We start from the raw sequence: 19,894 nt of genomic DNA, 5'->3' as shown, positions 1-19,894 counted from the left end.
TCCAGCTCCCAGAGAGGTTTTGTTCTGGGCAGCCTCCGGGACGAGGTGGCACACACCGGCTCAAGCCTGAGCACCCAGCTGCCAAACTACCTAGAACTGCCTGCGCCGAGCTGGCTGGACACTGGAGGTTCCCCAGCCACCCCACGTTCCTCCTCCCGAAGCCAGCACGGGTGCACTGGGAGGACACGAGGGATCCGACTGCCGAGAAGATTCAAGCAGGGAGCTGAAATGGTCAGCACGTCCACCCATGCCTGCAGGTAGAGCACACAGAGCCTTTTCTCTTCAGCCTCTCCCACAGGGCTGCACCTCCAGGGGATTATTCCAGAGCCCGACAGCTGTAGCAGGAACACTGCAGAGTTTAACCTGATTGTTGTGCATAGTTTTTCCTCGAAGTATACGAAGAACTCAACACTGAGACTGTAGATGAGTGCACCTGTTTTAAATTTTTTACTCCTCCTGTGCTAGAAATCCTTTATCCATTAGGATTAAGGCAAATCCAGCATCCACGAGCAGTTCCTAATGGACAACAAGTAACAGACAATGCCGAAACCTTCACCAAGCCATATGCAGCTCCATGTTAAAATTTACCAAAATCCACGCCTTCCTCTCACCCCCAGTTACAGCACTTGCAGCTTCGTGCCAGCGCCCTCGCACATGCACAGAGCTGCACCACGTGCTCAAACTTTTGTTACCAGCCTAAGGTCTCTCCAAGCTGTGACTGCTTCCCCTTCCAGCAACAATTTTCCCTTCTGCTTGCGTTCCTCTCCTCTGATGATTTTCACTGCCCAACAAAAGCAGCCCCAGGTTTTTGCTAACCTGGCCTCTGCCATGTTTCTGAGCTGCAGTCAGGGACACATCCACACCTTCCTGCAGATGCTGAGGAGCCCACGACAGCAGCTCCAGATGCGCTGTGAGCCAGCTCCTTTGCTCTCCAGAGGGACGGTAACAGTTTTCTAATAATATCATGTCTTGATTTCACGTTTTACCCTTCAAAAACGTCACTGTCTGACTCAACGCTCAGTACAGGAAAGCTTTCTAACAGTGTCTTCTGCGAGGCTGATCTCTGAGAAGGAAAAAAAAGTTCACTCAGGTGTCCAGGCATCCTCCACACTGCTACAGCATTCATTCTGGGACAGATTTTCAAGCCAAGGCACATCATTTGTCATTTTTTAAATTCTTTTTTGTTGTTGCTGTTGTCCATTATGCTAAGATCAGAAGTTCTCTAAGGAAAAAAAAAGCAGAATTTCCATCCCCAGTATTCTTCCTGATCGCTTGTGAAGCACCTTCAGAAGTTCTGCAAGTTTACAAGGAAATGAGGCGTATGATTCTGGATCCCAAGGAACATGCAAGCGCGTGGCCTCTGCATGTTAACAAAAATCAAAGCCTTTCTATCCCCTTTCCATTAAACCTTTCGGGCTGCACCTTTATAAAAACAGGAAACTAGTATTTGTGCAATTAAATATTCAATTTTCCTCAGAACATTAATAACTGAGGAAGTTGTGTCTGACACACTGCCAGGAACAGGATTATTCAGGATTTCGGGGACTGCCCAGTCACCTTGGTTCTTTATTATATTTTCCTTCCCAGTCACTAAAAGCCACGCGTTTGGCTACGCCGTCTCTTTCCTCGTGTGACGTTTCACAGAGAAGCCTAGAATCAAGGCAGCCCCCACCCCAATTTTCACATTAACACAGGAATACAACTGCAGGCTGCCGCAGCGATTCTGGAAGTGTCGTAAGGGAGAAGTGGTCACCCTGCAGCTGCAGGACAGTGACCGCTGCCAGGTACCTGCCGGGTCCTTTGCACAAAGCTCCAAATAAGAACAAGTAAGAGGCCCCACACTTATTTCCAAAAAGAAACCCTGTGCAGGTGGAATTAATGCAGTGAAAATCCACACAAGAACCCCCACTGCCAGCCTCCTGCCAGCTCCAAGATCCCTCAAAGCACAGCTCAAGCTTCCCATCACCACCGCCTCTCCAAAGGCCTTTCTCCAGCCACCCCAAAAGCAGGGTTTGAACCCGGTGGCACCGTGCCCCAGGACAAGCCCTGCTGCAGCTGCCAGCCAGGTGTAGGCGTCCCTGCAATCCCCAAGTCGCGTGCCACTCGCTGGCACTGCAGGACGAGCTGGCCTACACCAAGACAGAACAGGTCTGCGAATCCCAGAGAGCCACAGTCCTGCGAGCAGAGCATCAGCATCATCCTGGGAGCAGCTCAGCAGCAGCAGTTCTTCAGAACTTCCTGGATAGGCTGCTGGCGCTTGTTCTGACCATCTTCCGCTCAGAGAAAAATAAATCAACGAGTATGTAAAATTATATTAACTTCTTGGTGATCTTTCTTTCCTTAGAGCTTCCAAAGCTGCTTTTTAAAAAAAATAATTTTGAAAAAAAAAAAATAAAAAATCTTAAGGATAGCTACAAAAAACACCGAAGCAAGGAACTATCACATCTGCAGCAGTTCTCTTCCCACTAATCTTCAGTCAATCAAAACAACGTTACCCAAGTCTAACACCAGCACTTTTGAACATTTCCAGCGTTAAGACAGAGCTCCTGCCCCTGTTACACAAGGAGCGTGTCCAGGCTTTCAATACCAGCTAGCTGTCCTCTCCTCAAGAGCCATAAGCCTGCTAAGACCCATACAATTAGAGCTACTAAAGTGGATTATATTCACGTGAATGTTTGCTGTTGTTGTTGCCAGGAAAAAAAAACAAAATTGATTAGAAAGCGAAGTATTTTCGTGGACTTGGAGGGGAACTACTCCATAGAACTGATACTTTATAGTGGTAGGAGTTGGAAATCTGAACGATGAGGTGGAAAATGTTTCCCTTTCACAGAGGGATCTTTCAGAGTGGTTAGGGACTACGCTGCTAAGGGAAGCATCTACTCCTAGGAACAGCACATCATGAAACGCAGCTGGAAAAATGGACTCTTTTTCCATTCTGATTGTTTCAGCTACGCCTTGGCAGTCCTGAGAGACTGTGAGACCAGCGCTGGCGACCTGCTCCTGGGGCTGCACCAGAAGCATGCTAATTTGCCAGCAAATCTCTGGCTAATCCGTCATTATACTACTTCACCACAGGGATTCGCATAGCTGCACCTAAATATCTTCTGGTTTCATGTCATATACGTGCTTTTCACAGTCGCCTTGCAGCAGATAAAGTTTGTGCCCTCTTGCCACAGGGATGAAATCCTGCTTTCAGCTTGACCAGGTGAACCAAAACGTTCCTTTGCTTTCATGGAGCAGCAGCATAAACCCCACCACGTCTCTCAGCACAGCTGTGCCAGGCCAGCCAGCTCCCAAGCAGTGTTTTTCCTTATTAGAAAATGCGTGTCACTTCTGGGAAGTTGGCCCACTTCTAGTTTACCGGTATCTGAAAAGCCTCTTTCACTTGCTCTGCGCTCAGCACAAGGTTACACAATCTGATACCGGTGATTGATGCTTACATCCAGGGCAGCCGCTGATGCTAGCAATATGGCTAAAATGGATATACGAACAGATAATGGCAACGTCCACTAAAACCTGTTTTATCCATCAGTCTTCTTAGCCCTAACGCAGACAGCCCAACCGACAAGAAAGCCGTGACTTCAGGTAGGTGAGCACAGCAGGAACACACAACAAAGACACAGATTTTAGAGGTTTAGCTGGCTTCAAAACTGCCAGACCTTAAGGTGGCTGCTGCTGTCCAAACTATTTTTTTGTCTTTCTAAGATCAGACTGACTAATGTTCCGATACAGGCCTGTCAAATATTATCCTTACCGTGTTGAGGATAAGCCCCTACTTTCCTCACAAAATGGATTTTGAGATCACCTGAAGTTAGTATTCCGAGCTTCACTAGAAAACAATTAGCACTGTTGCCTACAGAAGCACTAATTGCCTCTCAGAGACTAGATGCTAAAACAGTGGCAACAGAGCAGGAGAACAGGACTCGGATGGCAGCGCCACGACACAGAACAGTGTTTCCCAATCTCTCTGAAGATTTTGAAGAGTATCTCCTCCTCACAAGACGCCAGGGGTGCAGTTCATGCAGCTGGTGACTCAGAACTTCCCTACAAAGAGCAGTAGGACAGAGCTGGAAGGGCATTCTCCTGACTTGTTCTTGGAGACCCCAACACAGCAGCTTGGAAACTCAATCTGCTCTCATGATTTTCAGGAACAAATGAGCTGAGAACCTTAAGCAAGGGCTGCACGCTGCTACTGAGGAGTCAACAGAAGGAAAACTGTTAACATCTTGATAAAAATAAAACTTCAGAAAAGAAAGTACCCCAACCTGCCTCGTACTTCTTTAAAAGTTATGTCAAAGTGTTTTATATTTAGACCTTCTACAAACAAAAAACTACTTCAAGGTAACAGTACAGAGACAATTTACAAAGTTGAAAATCGTTCAAGGAGTTGATTTTTTTTTTCCCCCTCAGTGTCAGTGATTTAAAAATGCATTCCCACAGCACTTAAGAAGCGCTGGGAGCCCAACTTGTCCAAGCTTCTCTCAGTGCAGCATAGCTACACTGAAATTTACACAGCAAACAAACAAAGCAACAAAATCCACCCCAAACCAGGGCCTTAGGAGAAGGAGGCCAGAGAGCGCAGAAGTTTCCTTGATTCCTGTGAAAGCCCTGTCGTTTGCTTCAGCAGTTATTTCAAACAATTCACAAAAGCCCCAAACTAAAACCCAGCACCACTGTGCTTCCTGAGCAAAACAAAGCCTGGAGCGAATGCAGCAGGCACACGACATTGTTACAGGTTTATTTGCCTTAAATCGCTATGGGAGCGAGTGAGCAAGCCCATGAAGGTGGGCAGGCATGGCAGTGAGGCACCACGCCGCTGTGTCTGCCTGCCCTGCAAAACACATTCCTGGAACAATCCTACAGAAAGAGATTCCCCAAAAACTAAGAGTGACGGGGTCAAATTCAAGCAGATTTGCTTTTTCTGAAGTATTTACCAACACAGTACCTGAGTGAGTGGCACAACCAGGGCAAAAAGAGCAGTTAAAAATCCCCCCCCAGCTCTTTTACCTACCTCATCTACGGGTATGGGTGCTTATTCGGGTGAGCAAGTGTTCTTGGAGAAACTGCTCAGAATCCTCGTTAATCAAGGAAAATACTCTGTTGTCTGTACTAATTAAAACTATGTAAATCCTTTTTTTTTTTAATTAAATTTCAACCCTTTTATAATACTTTAGCTCAATGAATCACCACCAAAACCTAAATTCTTTATCCCATGCTCCAGCTTCCAACTCTTTGCACCATTTCACGCATAACCTTTAAAATAAAGGCCAGCTGTTCTTCGTGAGGAGAGCCCAGCCCGGTACCCACCACCAGCTTCTCCAAAAAGCTCCTTGCGCTGGGAGCCGAGCCGATTTCACTCCTGGGCATTTCCCAACAGCATCAGCCGGGAAAGATGACCGACTTCCAAGGGACCTGGACCGGCTCCGTGGAAAACCACCAGCACCAACCCTCGGAGCCAGGCGGCCTCCGGAGCAGGATACCCCAGAGCAGGGCACGGCCCCGCCGCCTCACCCCGGGCGGGCAACGTGGGGCCTCCCCCACGGCCCGGGGCCGCCACGGGGGGGGGGCGGTAGCCACGGGAGAGGCCCGGTAACCCCCGGGGATGCCCGGTAAGCTCGGGGGGGCCCCACCAAGCCCCCCACACACCCCCCACATCCCCCCCAAACCCCCAGAGCCCCACCGGGCCCCGCACCCCGAGCTCCTCCAGGCCCCACCGGGCCTCCCCCCCCCCCCACCCCGGTACCTGCGCCCCCCTCGTGAGGCCGCGGCCGCTGAGCTGCCCGCGGCGGAGCTGCGCCAGGATGTTGGTGGTGGGCGCTGCTCGCCGGCTCCTTCCTCCTCCTCCTCCTCCTCCTCCTCCTCCTGCCCCGCCGCCGGGCCCCGGGCCGCCCCCCGCTGCCGCCGCCGCCGCCATGGCGCTGCCCCGCTCGGCCGAGACAAACAGGAAGCGCCCCCTCCCCTCCCCCCGCCCAGCCGCGCTCCGCGGCGCCCCCGCGCGGGCTGCCCGAGGGGAAGGGCGGCGCCGCGGGGGGCGCTGGGAAATGTAGTCCCGGGGCTGTGAGGGAGCCACGGCGAGCAGCAGGGGGGCTGGGAGTAAATAATGCCCGGGAAGCACAGATCTGCCCTGGGTTGTGATGTGGGGGCTGGTTGTCAGCCCTGCTGCCCTACAAAGGCGGGATTCCCCATCCTGGCTGCTCTGGGTGCTGTGCCTCATTCAGCACAGCACCCAGAGGGGTCAGGCTGAGGGATCCCACCTTTGTCACCACAGCAGCTCCACACCCTGCGAAGCTGTCACTGCACTGCCATCCTACAGAGCTGGCCACAACTTACACACATCCCGTTTTGATACGTTTCCGACAGTCTAATATCCTTACGGCATAAGCACATAGTGAACAGTCCCTGTGAATAAAGTAATATCAGAAACAGCATGGCCATGTTGCAATAACATGTTTATTTCTATTAAATTACCCACATGCTTCCCTGCTATTAGCTGAGGGGAACAATTCAGACACGGGACTGAAATCCATAGTGCAACACCCAAGGAGCTTCTTGACTCAAACACAATCTAGCACCTCAAAGAGCCCAGACCGTAAGATTCATGGCAAAGCTGCTCTGCCCCTGGAAGAAAAGGGAAAAAGTTGGGTTCTCACATATGGCTAAGCAGGTGCAAGAAAAAGGGATGGAGGGGGACTCTGCTTGTGTAGATAACGATAGGACAAGGGGGAGCGGTTTTAAACTGAAAGAGGGGAGATTTAGATTGGACGTTAGGAAGAAGTTCTTCACTCTGAGGGTGGTGAGGCCCTGGCACAGGCTGCCCAGAGAGGCTGTGGGTGCCCCATCCCTGGGGGTGTTCAGGACCAGGCTGGATGGGGCCCTGGCAAACCAGATCTAGTGGGTGGCGTCCCCGCCTATGGCAGAGTTTGGGACTAGATGATCATTGAGGTCCCATTCTATCACTCTATGAAATACCTGAGGGTTAACAAAGCAAGCAAAAACAAGCCAGAGGTCACAGCACTTTGCAAAGGCAGACATTGAAAACATGTTCTTGACTCGCATGCAGACAGCGGCTCCTGATTATGGTCCCCAAGATCAGCTGCCCTCTTCCTTTGCTTGCTTCAGCCTCTCCTAGAGTTTTGCTGCTGTCTCCTGCCCAGCAGAGCAGCCCAGACGGGGTTTTTGTGAGACAGCAAGGATTGCAGTTTAACTTGCCCTTGGTGTACAAAGAACAATAGAAAGTAAGGACACCAGGGATTAACATATTGCTTAACAGCGTTGTCTGACCAGTGGTGTGAGATCCAAGTGAGGTATTTTAAAGTTTTACAGCATCACATCTTACCTCACTAGTCACCAACGTGAGTAACCCGTGGGCCTGCTGTTGATCACACTTATTGGTAAAACGCACGATCTGCCAATGGATGACTTGCTGTTTGCATAAATTGCTGTTCACAGAAAACCGCTGAGCACTGCACTTGAAGAAATGCAAGCACAGTAATCTTTTCACTTACCACTTAACTCTCGCTGCTTCATAGCTACAAAAGGCAGCTCTCAGTCCACTCTCTTACTGCTTCCCCTACTTCCCTTCCCCCTTCCTTTCTTTCTTTATTTTTTTTTTAAACAAACGTACGTTTTTGCCATTTGCCAGGAATGCATGCTAAGGTCTGACTCATTTTCCTTCTTCTCCTTGGTTAGCTCCGCTAAAATAGTCTTTCACAAGATGCTTCTCTGACCTTTCATCAATCCTGCCACATCCTCAGCCCCTCCAGATCCCAACAATTGCTTTCAAAATACCTTAAAAAATCTGGCCTTAAGCTTTGCAGGCTGCCTACAGTGGAGAAAAATAAGACAATTACAAGGGCAACATCAATAACAAATGCTAAATTTGGTCTCTGTGCTGTCTTTCACAGGCTCAACCAAATCCGCAGTTTCCTTCCAGCTTTCAACAGCTGCCAGGAGCATGCACTGTACGTGGGACCTTCTGAGTTCTGACCTGCCTCACTTGGAAGCCCTCCAGAACTGCCGCTACCCATCTGTGTTTCATGCACATCTCATTTTGGATTCCTGACAAAACTCCTCCACGTTCTGCTAATGTGACCAAGTGCGCACCATATTACTTGACTGGAGCTCTCCCTCCAGCTGGAATATGCCAAAACAGAGCTGCCGTCTCTTCTCACAGATGTCCTCCATCATGAGGCTCCTGGAAAGAAAGGCAGCAGGACGCCACAAGCTGCATCTTTCTTCTTTTTTTAACTGCCTTGTGATATTAATTCGGAATCCTGCTCTAAGCGCAGAACCTCTCAAGCTACACATACAGGGAATGGAATCTGACCTCTAGTGGGACAGCGAGCCACCAACCATTTCATCCTGCCATCCCTTAGGGAGGGGTTTCCAAACATCTGTCCTTCATCACCCTGCCTACGAAATAGTACAACTTGCACGTCAGCAAGGTCCGAGCATGCTGCCTGCCCTCCAGCAGCTAGGCCAAGTCAGTTTTCCAGTTAAAGAAAAGGTTTGCTAAGAGGTTTACTAAGGATCCTACAAAACCACATCAGAGAACTTTTTGTTAAAAGAAAGTTTTACTAAGATGGTAGTCACTCCAAACTGGAGCATGCCAAAATTGAGGCTGTATTATTCAAACACATCTGTCCTGTAACACTAATCAAGACCTCATTACTCACAGTAGAACAACATCTATGGACAGATTAATTCTTTCAGCTGCAGTTGTGCTGAGCAAAGATCTTACCTCCTAAGGCTATTAGCCCCTGCATCAGCCATGAAGCCTCTTAGGTGAGGGTACCGAAATTCCACTGTTACCACACATCTACTGTGCTGGTAATCTGCAGCCTACCCTCCAAGACCTTCATTTTCCTCTAGCTCAGGGTGGGGCAATGCTGAAAACCAGGACTGAGCACTGAGCGAAGCTGTTGGAGAACACCTGTATTTTGTTGTTCTACAAGCCGGGCAGTGAACAGTGAGAGATGTGAACAGCTGGAAAATAAAAATATAACCTTGTGGTTACAGTGAGGAGCCACAAGCAAAAGCTCTATCTTTGTCCAACAATGTTTTAGGGTGCTCCACTCTTAGTACCTCAGTACCTGCCTGCAGCAGTTGCATGCAGTATTTCTAGAAGGGCAGCTGTCCGACCTGCTGAAAAGAGAAGCACACAACTAGAAGGGACTGTAGAAGTTACCAATGCATCCAATACATCTTCTGTCTGTCCACAAATGGAAATGCCTCTTACTGTAGTTTACTCATAACTGCAACAGGATTTCCAACCTCGGTGTAGGAGTTCAGGTTTTATCTAATGTTATAGCACCAGTGCTGCTAGAGGCAAGAACAATAGCTCCCCAGAGCAGTAATCCTGCCCCACCAGCAAAGACTGGGCCCTGACTCAGGTACATTTCAGTATTTCACTGGCCAGATAGATTTACTTATCCTGTACCTAGCCCACTCAGATAAGAGGCTACAACACATCTCACACAGCCATGCCAGACTGACAGCATTGTAATAGACAACACAGAGGAGGAAAAAAATAGCGTTAGATGCAAAACCCAACATTCCTGGGCTGCCGGGGGTGCATTTTAAAGCCACACAAGGAACAGCTGTAATGCAGACAGCAGTAAGGCAGTATTGGCTTGCACACAGGGAGGCACAGGACTTTCCTGGTTGTTTAAGTACTAATCTATGCAAAAGCCTCTGTAAGGCCAGCAGATACCCCTTTAATAGTGGTCCATACGTTGTCTTCAAACTGCCAGCTTGGAGCTTCTCTGCGCTTGCTCCAGGCTGCTTGTGATCCAGCAGGCATGGAGAAAGACCATCATTTTTCTGCCCTTTTTTTCTTCTCTTTAAAAAAGAAAAACCTCTTTACATCACTAATAAATTTGCTCTCTCATCATTGCATGCACCTGTTGAAAGCAGACACTAACAACCGTTTCGGTTTGCCAAGTCAGCTGAATGCCAGGAGTTTTCTTGCTTTTCACCTGTTGCAGCAGTGATGGAAATGCAGCTTGGTTTCCATTACAGGAATGAGCAAAAGCAGCTCTCTCACTTCCTCTTGCAGGGAGCAGCTCCTAAACTTGTGTTCAGCTGTCTCCTGCATCGAGGGCGAGTTGCATTTCAGTTTGACTCAAGTCTCCTTCCATTTTACCCTCACAGGTGCTACACGCAGCTCAGCAGGCACGCTCTGAGGCTTACTTCATTGATTGAGGTGGCTGATGCGGAGTTATGTGAGTGAGTCCCCAAAGGGAAGTTTCAAAGAGGAAGGAAATAGGGAAACTTCGCAGAAAAAGCTTATCAGGTTCTGTAAGAAGAGAGCAAGCTCTGCTGCAGGGTAAAATCAAGCCTGTGCTAGTCCATGCTCCAGCTCTGTTTGCAGAGGCATTACCTGGATGCTTACTGCTTCAGGCAGGTGGCACTGATCCATGCTGATGCCATGTACAGACGAACCCAGCAATTTCCTGTGTCACACATCCCTTCCTCCCACCATGCCACCCATTGTGCTCGGCAGACATGGCAGATCTACAAATCTGAGCCTTCACCTCGTGAATCACAAGGTTTTCCTGACTAATCATGAATCTTCTCAGGCTAACCACATATTCACAAAGAGGCCAATGATAAAAGTAGAGCATATCACAGAGGAGACTTGTAGTCTCAGAATTAAAACTAGAGCTACTAATCCCGTGCTTCTTCCCTAACAACAGGGAGCCACCTCGGCTCATTTTTATGGAGCAGGGTAAGCTGTGAACTCTGCACAACTCTGTAAAATTTCAAACTCACCATGAATTAAACACAGCACCTCAGCCCTGGAGAGGCTTTCTTTCTGAACACGTGTTTGTTATTCAGGCAACCAGTTGGATTGAGGCTAGCAACTCTACATCGTTAACAGCTGATGTCTGAATCACATTTTATGAACCAACAGCAGCAGAATTTAATGGGAAGCTGTTTCACTTCATACAATTCACATTGTGGGGTACGGCTTTTTCCATTATGAAACCATAAAAATATATTCCCAGAGTCTGAATCAAGTTCAATAATTTAAACTGACAATTAAAAATAGAATCAGGTGTTGTCTAGGAACACCTGTCCCAGTACTGCAAGCTTAGAGTTAAAAGACTGGCTGGGGCAACTCAAGAGGGAGTGTGAGCTCTTCTTAGAGTTTCTCTTCTCTCCACCTGAAGAGGCATCTGTGGCATCTTTTGTACTTTCCCCTTCACCATGTTCAGACGCTTGTTTTAAAGTAAATTTCTTGTTTTTTTTAAGCGAATAAAATTCCCGCATCAAGTCTTCCACCTCCCACTGCTCCTCTTTCCGCTTCCTACAGCAATGCAGTGCAGCAGGGTCGATGGGATGAGCTTCGGTGTTGAAGATGTACCCTCCAGCATTCAAGACGCATTCCCCATATGGTGTGATCACCACATCAAAGTCCGAGCCATCGTTGTGAATGAAGTTGTCTGGGTCAAACAGTAGATACAAATATTTCACCGTTTCAGCCAAAAAGAAGGATTCCATACGATTATCCAGTCTGTGATCTCTCAAGTCTTTGATCTACAGGAAAAGAGAACCAGTGGGTTACAGTTATATCAAATTCAAGAACTTATGAACTTTGGGGAAAGAGTAAAATCAGCTTGCAATTTACTCAAGTCAAACAACACAGTACAATATCAATTCACTCCATATTTTAAGTGATTGTATGCAAGTACATCAAGTTTTCAAGTTTTCCTGTTTTGAATTAGCATAATTTTCAGTACCCAATCACTAGACTAAGTCAGAAGAAGGATTTACCTACTTCCCAAATCACAAGGCCTTCCCAATATTTATAAGGAGTTTCTTTTTTTTTTTTTTTAAAGAGAGCTTGATAGCATCTTTGAAATCTTCTATTAACAGATTTTAAAGAAATCCCTTACTGCTGATCTCTTGCGCTTGATCAGATTTTCAAGGTATAATTGGAAAGCAGAATTATACAACTGACAGGCAGAGAATCTCTGCATTTCTACAGGGCACGTGAGCCTTCCTGCCAATCTGGGACACCTCGTATCTACCAAGATACATGAGAGTAGAGAAGATTCTGATGCTTTCTCATGTTTTAGGGCTCTGGTGTGACAGTCAAGTGTAGATTCTGGCCCACTTTTCAGGCTGTAGGAGAAGTTACTCCCAGAAACATGACCAGTAATTACCAGATCAGCTTCGGAGGAAAACAAGATTTCTTTGAAAAAAAAAAAAGAAGCCACACTGCAGCTGAAGTGATCATTTAACTTAATGGCAAAACCATCACTCATGAGAAGCCTTTCTACCTAAAAGCTGATACTTAGCAGCCACACTTACAGTTGCAAACCCACAGTCCACCTTGCTGATTTTCTCTATCGACTCCACTGCATCTCTTCCCAGTTCTAAGAGCGTGGGATCTCGTGTGGCACGGTACAGATACATTGCACTCTCAATTAGCTCTGAAAAACACAAAAAACAGAAGATAGTTGCAAGCATATATATTATCAACCACATACATGGTGAAGAAAAGATGCTCCTTGAATTCATTTAACAATACTATTTTAATAAAATCAGGTAAGTATCCTGGTTTGCCTTGCGTTTCCTCTGGTTCAAAGAACACAAACAAGCTTTTACTGAGGATGTGTTACAAAGAAAATCACTCTAACAATGTTTCATCAACTCAGGTAAGACTGAATAATGCTCAATCCCTCCACATTCAAGAGGGGGAAGAGGAGCAACAGAGAAACTCTGAGCAACTGAGGGAATTCAGTTGTTAAAATTAGCAAACAAAGATACTTCTAGAAAGGATAACAAATATAAAACTCAAGCTCCCAAATATAATCTTTAAGCAGTGCTATAAGCTTCTCAAACAGGGTTATCTAAAACACCAAGAAAACAAGCAATAAGGAAATACTCTATGTAGGTGACACGTACACTGTGTTTTCTTTAAGATTTTTTTTGGATGCTGTTAACACTAAAGAGCATTTTTGCTGGAAGTGTCCAATGTGCATTTCATCTTAACACTCAAAGAGAGAAAGGAAATCAATTTATGCTCATTACAAAGCTTTACTGACCTAATAACCAGGTGTGATTTTTTTTTTGTCAGAAAAAAAAAAGCACAACAGGAAAAGGATAATTTCATTGCAGTCTCACAGACATAATTAATCCAATTACATATTGAACTCTACTAGTATAACTGGAATTGGTTTATTTCAGAAACTCAGAAGAGTTTGAGTGGTCTATCCATTCTCATTTTCACTTCCTAAATTTAAAGGATACAAACAGTCACAGTAACATTTCACGTGACTTTAAAAACATCCCATTACCCGAAAATCTAACACAAACTTGCCAAATCCCACACTGAACACAATTCACTAACAAGAGCCCTTTATATAGTAACACTAGTGTTTGCGTCCTTTAACAGGTAACTGTGCCTTTGTGAATGACAGAAACCAAAACATTTCGCTTTGACCATGGAAATCATTGGTAAAACACACGCAGGAACGAAGCCAAAGCAAAACCGAGGAGGAGCTTTTGGAGGGCAGTTACTGCTAACGTCTGACCTCACCATCAGAGCAAAAGCAGAACTCTACGTTCCTTTTTATTTCATTTCTCCTTACCTGGCCTGAGTGGATATCCTTCTCTCTTGTCCACTGTATAGCCCTGGGGAATGTTGTAGAACTCAGGCAGCCCACCAAACTGCTTCCAAACAGTGTAATAGTTGAGGAAGGTCCGCATGGCATTATCTACATCCCCTATTAGGCTCTGGAAGAAGGGCAACATCAGGGGGAAGAAGAAACAACATAAGAATTGATTCAGTAACACTGTCATAGTCAAAGCAAGGCCTGGTGAAACGTGTTGTTTGGGAAGTCTGAATGGTATGATTAGTATTTAGGCATGATGATAGGTAGTACCAAAGAGGAGTTACATGCCGCTTTTCTGTTGGATCACGTTCTGTACACCTGAAATAACATGAAGTCGCCTTGATTTTTAGTGTATGGAAAGCTGGGTTTATTCAGTTTATGTTTCTTAGTCAGTCATGACATCCACTCTGCTTTAGTGGGGATAAACAAGCCCCAGACCAAACACAAGCACCAACGGGAAAGCGAACCTCTAAGCGTATTTGATGGAAAGCATTCACAAAGAGAAAGTATGTATGCTGTGGTGGTGGTAAGAGAGCTACATTTTATTTTTCCTTTAGGTTCCCATCTGGATTATGAGATCACTATCAGTAGACCTAGCTACAAAAAAAAATGCCATGTTATGATGACTTGCCATGTTATGATGACTTTTTTTTTTGAATAGACTATAGATGGAGTCAACATTTACTCTTTTAGACTCAAGAATACTGCAGATTTTATCAGAGATCAGAACAAACTTTTAAACTAGCACAGAATTTGTAATTTTTATTTTAAAGATTGACCTAAGACAGATGAACAAAATCACTCTATGCCTCCTGGTATGACAGCTCTTACCTGTAGGCCTGGCCAGTAAGCCTCCAGCGACTGAAAAACAGGCATGGACACTGTTCCTTTGTACATCTGAACCCAGAGGTACCAGTCATCAAACTTTGTGTAGTTTTTGATAGCTTTGTTATACTCTATTAGAGGGAAAAAAAAAAAAAAAAGCATAGGTGGATAGGTAATCCAAAAAACATATCTTTTAAGGATGAGAGAAGTCCCTGTTTCACTTGAGCCACATCAAATGAATGTCTCACACTTTCTTCCTTCTCTGAATGTCCCACACAGTGGGAGAATAAGAAACTTTTACAGGTGCAGTCAAGGAGGCATTACTGGGACCCCTCACACAGGAAAAACTCTGCTCACCTAGGAACATGGACATCAGCTCCTTGTCCTGCAGGAGAATGGCTCCTTTAACAAGGTATTCAAAGTAGGAGTCCACTCCTGCCCCAATGCCAGCATCCTGGGCCACCCATTTGGCAGTTACCACATCAATGTGGTTACCAACCTGGAGAAAGCACGGAAAGAAGGAAAGACGGAGTTAAAATAAAGCTCATCATCTAAATGATAATAAAAAAAATCCCTTACCACCACCACACAAGAAACCCCTGACCTTTTTCAGGTGAACAGACTCAGCATAACCATATCAATGAGCATTTTCTTTAGTACAAGACATCTTTATCAGTACCACAGAAGTGTAAACCATAGAAAACAGTCACTCTGGGATTTTACGCTTCCAGTGTAAACATTGCACTGGTCAAAACAAAATGCCATTATGCTACTGTAAAAATCCACTACTTCAACACGATGCATCTGGTACCCATTCCGTAGTTACAAAAGCATAGAGAAGGATGAAGAGGTACGGATACAGAAAAGGATGCCAAGGTTGTCAGAGGCATGAGACAGCTGCCATGTTAATATTTAAATAGATCCTTCACACCTGGGACTCTTCAGCCTGGAAAGGTGCCCAGCTGATCGAGAATTCAATACACAATTGCTACTTGCCTTGCAAAGATGGAAAAAAAAAAAACTCACAAAACAACAAAAATATTTTCTTTCCAGTTAAAAAAAAAAAAAAAGGGGGGGCAAAAAAAATAAACAGATCCCAAAGCAATCAGAAGGAAACACTTCTTTATATAGCTCATGAATACATCTGTTCACCTCACATATGCAACACCCTAGCTCACATAAGTTCTAAAAGCAGCTAGGTGCATCAGCTGAAGGAAGATTGATCGAAAGACAGTCAACACAGAGTTGACACTTCCAGCTCTGGATACCCCCCAAACACCAAAGCTGTAGAGGCTTGAAATATCCTGGTACACTTGCTATGCTCCTATTGTCTTCCGTAGGCCACTGTCAAGCAGGCATTAGACAGACCTTTTATTTAATCTCATACAGCTGCTGCTACAAAAACTGCACTGCCCAGTACAAGGCATTTGTCTCCCAGCCACATCTGTTACAGAACAGAACAATGGCACGATGTTGGTTTGTATCACTAAAGCAGAGATGTGCGTGCTGCAGGTGCTCAGGAACAACGTCAAACACACAACGTTCAGCCCAGCTATCAGAACTAGATAAACAAACACGGTGCTACCTCCTCTCTTTGTACTTTTTACACTTGGAACTGCATCCCTCAAGATTTTACAAAAAGTAGCCTGTGAATTCAGAGTCTGTTTCCTCACTCACCAGTCCAATGTCAGAGCGATTTTTCCACAGTGCCTTCAGAGCCTTCCTGGCAACATCCTCAAACACCGGGTCACCAGTAAGGTGGCTTAAAGTGGCAAATTCCACTATAAACGTACCAATCCCAGCAGTGCAGGTAACTGGGGTCTCCCCAGGGTTTACTCCATGCAGCAAGTTCACTGTTCCGTATGGCATCCCAGTGGGAGTCTGAAAAGCTGAAACAAAGTTTTCGGTTCACACGAGAGCATCCACTGTTAGATCTGACAAGCTGTCAGGTACCGGTGCCTCGCATTCCCTGCACCTACAGTGGCAACAAATGGAGCAATTGCTGCAACTGCAAATGAGAAGTCCAGTGTGATCCTGCAGGGGCCAGAGGAGGGGGTATCTCAAACTACACAGGCAATCCTGGGAAGTCACTGATATCTTCCATCTCTTCCCCCCTGTTCAGTTCAGGGGACTGCAGCCTTACTTTGTTTCCAGCACAAGCAGAGTAGTCAAATTAAACAGACAACTGCACAGGCTGGTCAACAGCATAAAAACACTGAGCTCATGATTACTCAGGGGTAGCCCAGGGCTCACAACAGACATGGAAATGGTGTCATGCTATCAGAGCAAACATCCTAGCAGCAGCCCACAGAGGGGCAGTCTTGTCTTTACAAGCGGTTGTTTCAAAGCCTTTATTTATCATGTATATAAAATATATTTCCCCCCAATGAGCAATTAGCAAATTGATGTGTTAAGCACAAACAACACTTGGCACGCACACAGACAAGTGGTGTTACGTGCTTCCATGATGCTTTCCCACATGCTGAACTTTCTTTGAGCTCAGGGAACATGGGGCTGTTGTGTGCGCATACACATCAGGCAGTGCCATCTTCCTCAGACACACCAGTTACCTCAGGAGCTACAACACAGCAGCACAAAGCAGACAAGTTCTCACCTGGCAGGAGTTTGCGAGCTGCTTCCTCTGCCATCCGCAGGAGAGGTCCAGAACACGGCCATCCCACTTCCACTTCAATGCCAGCCTTCTTTGACAGCAGATGAGCAGAAAGGAGACCACCCACCACTGGAAGGCAAGCCAGAAGCCCATTAAAGAACATTTTGGGAGGGGAACAAAATCCAAAACCAGATTTATTTTATTGTGATGCAAGGACAACGTTCATGGAGAAGAAAAGTGAGATGGCTTATCTTTAATGGCATAATTCAATATGCCTCAGAAGAAGAGTCATTTGTTTCTTGCTGTCTGTTTGCAGTAGGTACCAGATATATTACTGCCATTAGAGTATGCACTTCAGACCCTATTTGCCCTCCTACACCTGCACTGTTCTGCAGACAATCAAAACAAGCTATAAGTATACTGACCACGAACCTCTAAGAGAGAAACTGCGTTTCATTTCTTCCAGACAGCTTAATGCCATGCTTCTGTAATGTAATACAGCATTCCTTCCTAATTCCTTATGGGAAAATGCCTAGGTCAGAGTCAAGAACTTTAGTGTGACTGACAGAGGCAGGGAGCTTTAATTCTTTTCACAGCCTTGCTTGCTGTTGCATAACAAGCAGGAAGAGAGAAATTACAGTGCTGCCAAAACGGTTTCAGCAGTGGTTGAAAGGAGAAACAAAAAAGCGTAACTGACAGTTGTGTTCACTGCTTGTGTTTTGGCGTTGCACGGTGCCAAGGCAGTGAGGTGCTCAACAGGGTACAAGATTAGGGTGCAAGACTCCTCCCCGCTGCAGGTAAAGGTCTTTGTGATTTTTGAGGAAAAAAAAAAAAAAAAAAAAAAGACAATTTTCACTTTACAGAGCCTAAGCAATAAATTAATAATCTCTGATTCAAAACAGCATGTAAAGAAAACAGAGTATTAGTTTTGTACCATCTCAGCAGAAAAATACATCTGTTCAAAGGCTAAAAACTTGGCACAAGAATACTGAAAGCACCACATCTGCATCCATTTATATTGGGGCAGGAAGCAGAAAGGTGCAGGACAAAGACAAAAAGGAAGTGACACTTGTTTAGGGTTTTTCTGTGCATTTCCATGCCGTATTACACTGCACTACAATATCCCTCTGACTGCTGCCTTGCGTTACCCCTGCCTACAACCCCGAGAGTTGCACAGACAGGTAAAGCAGCACAACCACAATACACAACCACAACGCACAACCGTGCCTCACCTCGAATGTTGGTTTCGAAGACGGATGCATTGACATCGATGTCAAAATCCACCCCTTCCTGCAGCACGGTGACGACCCTCTGGAACTCCGAAACGTTTCCCAGAATCTGCAGCAGGGCCACAAGAGAACAAGGCTCAGCACCCAAAGCACGGAAAACAACAGTGGAGTTTAACGCTAGGGGCTAACACTAGATTCATTTCAGGGTTTTGTGCAAGAGTTGTCTTCAGGGGACACCAGACGAGCAGCTTCACCCCATCCCGAAGGGCTGCAGGCCCCCGCACCGGAGCAAGGAGGTGTCGGGGCAGCGAGCTCCTGCCCGCCGGGGCCAGCTCCTACTCACCAGCAGCGTGTCCAGGGCATCGATCAGCGTGAGGGAGAAGCTGTGCGGGGACAGGGCTGAGTGAGGCGAGGCCCAGCGGCAGCCCCAGCCCAGCCCAGCCCGGCTGCCCCTACCTGCCCCAGGTGTCCTGCCCGTCGCAGGTCAGCGGCCGCAGCTCGTCGTAGGGGAAGGCGCTCTCCAGGTAGTGCTCGTAGGCATGGTAGAACATGGCACGCACCCGCTCCCTGCAGCACGGCACAGCACGGATCGGCTCGGATCGACACGGCACGGCTCAGCCTGCTCACACCCCGCTACCCCTACACCTACCCCTACCCCTACCCCTACCCCTACCCCTGCCCTCACCCCACACTCACCGGTACGCAGCCAGGTCCAGCCCCCGTGCGGCCGCAGCGGTGCCCGCCGGCGGCCCCGGGAGCCGCAGGGCGCAGAGGCAGAGCAGGGCGCCGAGGCCCCGCAGCAGCGACATGGCCGCGCCGCGCCGGGCCGGGCCGGGCTGTGCAGGGCGGGCAGCGCCTGCGCCGGCAGCGCCTCAGCGGGCTCCGCCCGGCCGCGGCTCCGCACCGCCGCCCTGCGCCGCCCCGGGGCCGGAGGCTGCGTGGGCTGAGGGGAGAGCTTGTGGATGTGCAGGGATACACGAGGGGAGGGTGTCGGGGGGATGGAGCCGGTCAAGAGACAGGACGTTCCGGCTCAATATAGGGGGGCACTTCTGTGCTGGGAAGGTGGCAGAGCGCTGGGACAGGCTGCCCAGAGAGGTTGGGGGGGTCTCCTCTGGAGATATTCACACCCAGCCTGGATGCCTTCCTGCGCAGTGTGCTCTATGATTCTGCTTGGCAGGACTGGGTGATCTTCAGAGGTCCCTTCCCATTCTGGGATTATGTGATTGCCGTCAGGACAGGTCACGGCTGCCCTGTGGGGAGGTGCTGCCGGTCCCTCGTTCTGCCTGGAAAGGGGGCTGGGAATGGTGCAAAAATCCTACAGAGCAGCTGTTGGTGGTCTGTCAGTCCTCCTCCTGGCAAACTGCCCCCAGCCTCTTTCTCCTCTGACTTACAACCCTGTTTTCTGGGAGTTGTGTGGGGCATTAGATGCCTCAAAATGGGGCCGTGTCACCCTTCCACCTCAGGGTGCTGCTGTGGGTCACCCAGTGCCAGTGGGATTAGCTAACACAGTTTAGGGCTGTGCTGTTGTTGCACCAACAGGTTACATACAACGTCCTTTGTCTCTTCTTTGGGGTTGCAGAGCTCTCTCTGCTCCAACATTGTTA

The 19,894-nt window shown here is 47.3% G+C and overlaps 2 protein-coding genes across 2 annotated transcripts in view; both read right to left on the bottom strand.

Moving 5' to 3' along the window:
* The window catches only part of TRPC4AP (transient receptor potential cation channel subfamily C member 4 associated protein), a gene marked incomplete at its 5' end in the record, with an annotated part of 36,035 nt that extends 30,121 nt beyond the window's left edge, over nt 1–5,914 (bottom strand). The window contains one exon of the mRNA XM_084296921.1: nt 5,744–5,914. Coding sequence (XP_084153047.1) covers nt 5,744–5,914 — 171 coding nt within the window. The remainder of the gene's footprint in view (nt 1–5,743) is intronic.
* A 4,928-nt stretch (nt 5,915–10,842) lies between these two features.
* LOC311215475 (ER degradation-enhancing alpha-mannosidase-like protein 2) lies at nt 10,843–19,114 on the bottom strand. The gene is made up of 11 exons (XM_084296646.1): nt 18,987–19,114; nt 18,747–18,857; nt 18,634–18,673; nt 18,294–18,399; nt 17,065–17,190; nt 16,128–16,339; nt 14,808–14,949; nt 14,457–14,581; nt 13,602–13,746; nt 12,319–12,440; nt 10,843–11,541 (listed from the first exon to the last, which is right to left on the bottom strand). The coding sequence occupies exons 1-11, from the start codon at nt 19,097–19,099 to the stop codon at nt 11,056–11,058; spliced, it is 1,728 nt and encodes a 575-aa protein (XP_084152772.1). The 5' UTR covers nt 19,100–19,114; the 3' UTR covers nt 10,843–11,055.
* Nucleotides 19,115–19,894: the final 780 nt, after the last annotated feature.

The sequence above is a fragment of the Netta rufina genome, assembly GCF_964035555.1.
Source record: "Netta rufina genome assembly, chromosome: 16".
NCBI lineage: Eukaryota > Metazoa > Chordata > Aves > Anseriformes > Anatidae > Netta > Netta rufina.
This window is presented reverse-complemented; position numbering and strand designations above follow the sequence as displayed.